General features: G+C 32.8%; 1 protein-coding gene across 1 annotated transcript in view; it reads left to right on the top strand.

Moving 5' to 3' along the window:
* Positions 1-388: 388 nt before the first annotated feature.
* The window catches only part of LOC129217375 (netrin receptor UNC5B-like), a 408,265-nt gene continuing 402,653 nt past the window's right edge, over positions 389-6,000 (top strand). Inside the window, 1 exon segment of the mRNA XM_054851665.1 lies at positions 389-497. Coding sequence (XP_054707640.1) covers positions 410-497 — 88 coding nt within the window. The 5' untranslated portion in view covers positions 389-409.

Below are 6,000 nucleotides of genomic sequence, written 5' to 3'. Positions count from 1 at the left end.
CACATATTTTATTTTTTTCCATGGAAACTCATAACCAGTGTGTACTAAAATGATTTTGGCAACTACATTTTGCGCTCTATTCTTTATAATTTAAATATGAAGATTTTCGAGTGGCTTTTTAGGAAACAGTTGTGTTGACTAAATTTGAAAATGACATGACTCCTGAGTGCCGTAATTGTTTAGTTTATTTATTGCGTTGAAATTAAAAGTATTTTCGTCAGATTGTTCATAAAAATATCCGTTTTGGATTCTAAGAATGGATCCAATATTTGTTCCGAGACATGTGACGTAAAATTGGTTGAACATGAAAAATTACAGTTGACATGATTTCTAAGTGACATATAATTTTTGAAAGAAAGGATTTTTGTTTTCTTTTGTTGGTGGAAGTGGTTATTAGACAGTAGTCAAGATGAAATGGATTAATTGCAGCGTTGTAATTTGCTCAGTGATTTCGTTCCTTGCGGTGGTTTCTGCAGTTGCTAAAGCGGGTGAAGATGGTAAGTGAAAGTTTTAGTTTTTATTTACATTTATAATTTGAATGACTGAAGTAAAAAATGACTCCAGTCCTTGAGAATCAATGACGATTATAGTTGTGGTAGTTTATTTTGATTAAATTCAAAGCGCGCTCAGCGTCTTTCGAGAGCCGACAGAAATCTACCATTTATACATTTTGGGGCAAACCTAACCTGGTAGTTCTATGATTAGGATCTGTGTAGCCTTCACAATGCTGCCAGGTTAAGTTCACTCTGATTATAGGGACCCGGCTTGTGATCATCAGTTTTAAAAGTTTTATGGGGGGAAGGGGTTCCGGTGACCAAACTGATAAGGAGCCCACCGTCGACATCCGGGGACCCCCGAGTACGCTACTTACTACCAAAATATTTTAAACGAGGTAAACAGTTTTGTTGTGCTCAGTGCTCCAGAAAGATTTTAAAGTAGATTAAAATGCTTTTATATTTACCTTTTTTAAGTTGACAATTGAAGTTAAAAAGGACAACAATTATCGTGACTCAATGTGGGAGTCAATGAAGATTTTTTTTTTGAGATACTTTTTTCTGATATAATTCAAAGGGTGCACTATGTACAAAATATTTTCGTAAAAATAAACGATTCGTAATATTATGTTTTTTTTTTTTTTTTTTAAAGATTTTAATGGCGATAAAATTACCATAAAGTACATTTTTTTTATTTGTTTCTATGAAGTCAACAGTAAACGATGAAAACAATTATTATGATATCTGTGAAGGTTATATTTGCGATAGTTCATTAGGATCCAATTCAAAATACGCGCTGTGTACAATACAAGTATTTTGAACGATTGGTAATGAATACTATACGTTTGTCGTAACCAGTGCTCGAAAAAGATTTCAAAGGCGAAGAAATAAATAAAAGTCAACAATTAAAGTTAAAATGAGTTAAGCTTGCAGCAGTTTATACTGACTTAAAAATTAGACGCGTTCAGTTTTTGGATAAAAACTATTTTGAACAAGCGGTAATTAATGTTCCAGTTTTATGGTGCCCAGTTTTCAAAATTTTTCTTTGAAACTATTAAATTACATGATTTTTTTTTCATTTAATGTACTCTTGCTTGAAAAATTAATACAAAATTTAGAGTGTTTTGTTTTATTTACGCTATTTACAATGAAGGATTACAGTCGGGTCCCGACTTACGCGAGGGATGCGTTCCAAGACTCCTCGCGTAAGTCGAAATTTCGCGTTGTGGAAAAATGTCGGTATGAATTTTTTTTAGAAGCATACCAAATTCCTTTAGACACTTATAAGCACCCCTCAAACTGCTTTAAAGCATCCGTCAACTATAAATTACGCTTTCTTACAAAGAACTCAACTTTTACTGTATTTGAAAAATATAAAAAACTGTTTTATTCAACATGAAATACTTTAAGGTGCACAAAATGAATGATCAAAGTTTTATATAAAACAACACGATACGCACAGAGTGTAATAATAATAAAATGCTGCACTACAACAGTACTGTACAATAGATTAGTAATAATATTTATGAGTAAAAAATAAGATGATTTATGGTCCATGATCATATTGTTATCTAATACATTTTTAAATACTGTTGCTTTAACTTTTCTTTAAAACGTTTCCATTTATGGCAAGAGCTCATCTCCCTAATATCTTTAAACCACAATCAATATGTTGAAGCTTGCAGAGTAATGTTTAAGTAAAGTAAATATTATGAAAATGGAAGCTGCTCTTGTAAACTAGGTTCTGAACTTTTACGGATATCTTTCTGTTTCGACTTTTTAATAGTATAAATGGTAGATTCACTCATATTTGTGTCGTGCTATCGTTGACGCTTGGTAGTTGTTCAAGCATTTCGAGAATCTTAACCCCCCCCCCCCCCCCCTTTTTTTGTCAGAAACTTTGTTTTTCTTTGCCATCTTCTCAAACTTTAGATGAAACAGTGCCCTAAGATGCCATTATATTTCATCAACTTTAATATTTAGAGTGAAAAAAAAAAGAAAAAGAAACTGAGTAGTTATTAGGAGCGAGATGTGTAAACTAGTTTGGTGTGGGAACTTTCGCTGTCAGTGATGCTAAACGTATGTAATAAAATTTACGAAACCAGCATTTAGTAGACAATAACGAAGCCGATACTTCCTTTAAAAATAATTCGTGATGTGGACGAGGAATTCGCGTTAGCTACAAATTCGAAAAATTCGCGTTATAGCCATTTCGCGTAAGTCGAATAGCGTTGTAGCGGGAGTCGACTGTATTCGAAAACTCATCATTGTGGAAATAATGTTTGAACCGATTCATCAGCTGATTTAAAATTTGTTGATCATAATAGTTTTTACATTGTAGTTCATGTACGTCATATGAATTTACATACGCTTTGACCGCACCCATGAAAATTACGTATTTTGGATATTCTTGTTTATAATTATCAATAGAAGGAACACACCCAACACGCGAATAAGTAATTCAAAAATAGTTTTATGCAATGAAATCAAATTTTTTTATTCTTTATGAACATATTTATTTTGAACTAACATTTTGTAAACGAACTTTCCTTTTCCTAACGTGATTAAATTAAATCAATAGCCGTTGAAATATGAAACTATTTACATATTGTAAAATAAAATTTGACATGAAGCATTAGATTTTTAATAGATCAAAGAGGAAAAAAAATCTTTATAGTATAACCATATATATATATATATATATATATATATATATATATATATATATATATATTTCGTCTTACTTTTTTCCTCTTCAAAAGTGCTAAATTCGATACACTATTCTATACTTAGATGCCTCACTCTGACATAAATGAAATTTTTATGAGGAATCTCGAATACAGTTGCAGTGAATGTTGTGCAGGTCGTAAAAAACCTTTCAGAGAAAAAATTGAAAGCTTTAACCTGATGACCAGAGATAGAAAATGCCGTGACAAACTATTGTTGAATATTTAGCGTGATAAATATTGCTGAGAATTTCTTTCGGCGTAATCGGAGTTCTGCATTTGGAAAATTTTGTTTCGTGCAGAGACATATTTTCCTTCACGACGAGAAGGCAGACTATTTTCTCCTTTTTATTTTTTATTTATGCAGTCTGTTTGTTATGATATGCATACGATACATGCAAGTTTTGTCAGAAAATTGATTAAAATTGTGCTATAACTTTCAAAGATCTCGTACCTTTTTCAGATAAAAAGGAAAACATCGACTTTCAATTAAAGGCTACCCGTTCTACAGTGTAAACACCAAAGATAACTTATTTTTGCTTATACAAAAGGGGAAATAATTCCTACACAAACCTTCTCAAATCAATTCACAGTAAAAAAAAAAAACTGCTTTCACTTTAACTGGTACGATTGATCAACAGATTACTTGTGAACAATTTGCGCAATTTACTTGGAATTTCATGAACTTTTTTTTAACATGAGTCTGATGTGTTTTGATAGGTTACACAGCTCTTACTTATTCCCTTCGTAAATCAAAAATGAACAGCATTATGTATGAAAAATAAATATTTTTCATTTATAAGTACACCTCTTTTGCATTGAAAAATGCGAGCTTGACCTCTCCCTCAAGAATAAGGGGAAAACTTTCCAAGAGCGATCCCCCCTCCCACAAAGAAGAGAAAAATGCCTCTAAAAACTACCCCCTGAATATTTCAATGACGCAGTCTGCGCGAAGACCCCTCCTCTTTTGGACATCCCTGAAAAAGGGCTTCCTTCTAAGCCCGAAACACGTGTCTGCATTTCTCTGCTATTTAACTTTGTGATATTTTGCATATTCGTAACAATTTTCAGTTAGCTTTTACAAGTTTGAGACATCAGAACAATCAAATGAACTGACAAATATAAGATTGAAACATCAAAGGACTCTAAAATCGTTTTAAAAAATATTACAGAAGTTACGAATAACTTTTTTTGTGGTAGTTCATAATTTCCTTCCAAAGAGCGTGTTTTGTGATCACTTGTATGAAAACTCAACATTCTTTCGCGCTTTACACAGGCTCGTCCTTTAAAAACTTTCCCCTTGGGACTGGGGGGCGGCAAAGGGTGTAGACTCAGTAAAAATTGCAATGAAAAACAGCAAAATCCACGCTCACACGCAGTAGCGTACATAGACTTCGGTGCGCATCCTGCAAGATTTAAAAGTGTGCCCCCCCCCCACAAGAAATATATTTTTAAATTTTAAGATAGCTTTTTTTTTCAGAGCATGCGCCTTCATATCTCTTGCACGGGGGTTACGAGGGTGTGCTATGTACGCCACTGCTGACATGTGTGAAAATAAATTACTTTTTTTAAACCCATGGAAGAGAGGATATGTGACCCCCTCGGCCCCCACAATCCTCTCCAAAATGACGGATTTGACCCCCATATTAGATCCATATTAATAGTAATTCAAGCGATTTGCTTTGTCAAGCATGAAAAGAAAAAAAAAACTTATTGCTGGGAAATATCTAAGTTTAAAAATTAAAATCTGTGGTGTATGAAATAAGATAGTTTAAATAATACTGCGAAATGTATTAAAAAAAAACAATGATGATGTGCAGTGGCGCAGCGAGGGGGGGGGGGAGTGAAAACACCCCGAAGAGGCATTGGTTTTAACATAAGTGCAAATTCTAATACAGTAGTTTATGCATATGAAAGGGCTGTTTTGATCAAAAAAACCCTTTCAGAAGATATTTTTGATCAAAAAAAAAAAAAAAACCTCCAGAAGGTATTTTTGCTCACCCCCCCCCCCCCCCCCCACAGAAGGTATTTCTGACTGCGCTAGTGGTGATGTGTTATAATTGTTTAGTTTAATGTAGGAGGATGCATAATTATTTGTTTATTTCCTCTTTAAACATACATTTTTTACAATCCATTTCAAAAAAAAAAAAAAAACATATGAAAACTATGGAAAGTTTGGCGATAAAGGTTAGATATAAAATTATATTTAAAAAAAAAAATCTAATCCTCAGAATATGTTAGAATTTTTTTAAGTTTTCTTGATTTGTCACTTATCAACAAAAAATTATCGTGTATAACATAGCTTGATCCAAGAGAATAATGAAAAGTGAATGTAACAATGTGGAAGCCAGCACTCATATTAAAAAAATAAAATATGATGTCATTATGTTTTAGAAAAAAAATTAGAAAAAATGAGCAAGGAAACTTTTTTTTTGGCTAATAATTACGTTATTTTTGTCATTCTTTTCGCTTGATCACAAAAACGTTGCGGTTATGTATTCCTTTAGCGCCTCCTCCCACCCCAGCCAATTACGAGCTGTGGCAAGAACGAGCACGAATACACTAAGGATGTTGCTCGTTAAATTCAGTTAGTTATTAGTTTCGAAGTTTATGATTGAAAGAGCAGGTAACAATAAAGTTTTCCCTCGTATAAAATGTAATGTCCTTTAATTAAATGTACGTTGCAAGAAAATTTAATTTTATAGTGGAAGGAAAAAATTACAGTAACTAAAAACAGGGGGGCTCCGAACTTAATTTTTGGGACTGATTAAATTCTCAAC

Source organism: Uloborus diversus, chromosome 2 (assembly GCF_026930045.1).
Source record: "Uloborus diversus isolate 005 chromosome 2, Udiv.v.3.1, whole genome shotgun sequence".
In the NCBI taxonomy this organism is placed as follows: Eukaryota; Metazoa; Arthropoda; class Arachnida; order Araneae; family Uloboridae; genus Uloborus; species Uloborus diversus.
Note: the sequence above shows the minus strand (reverse complement) of the source record. Positions and strands in the feature narration are given on the sequence as shown.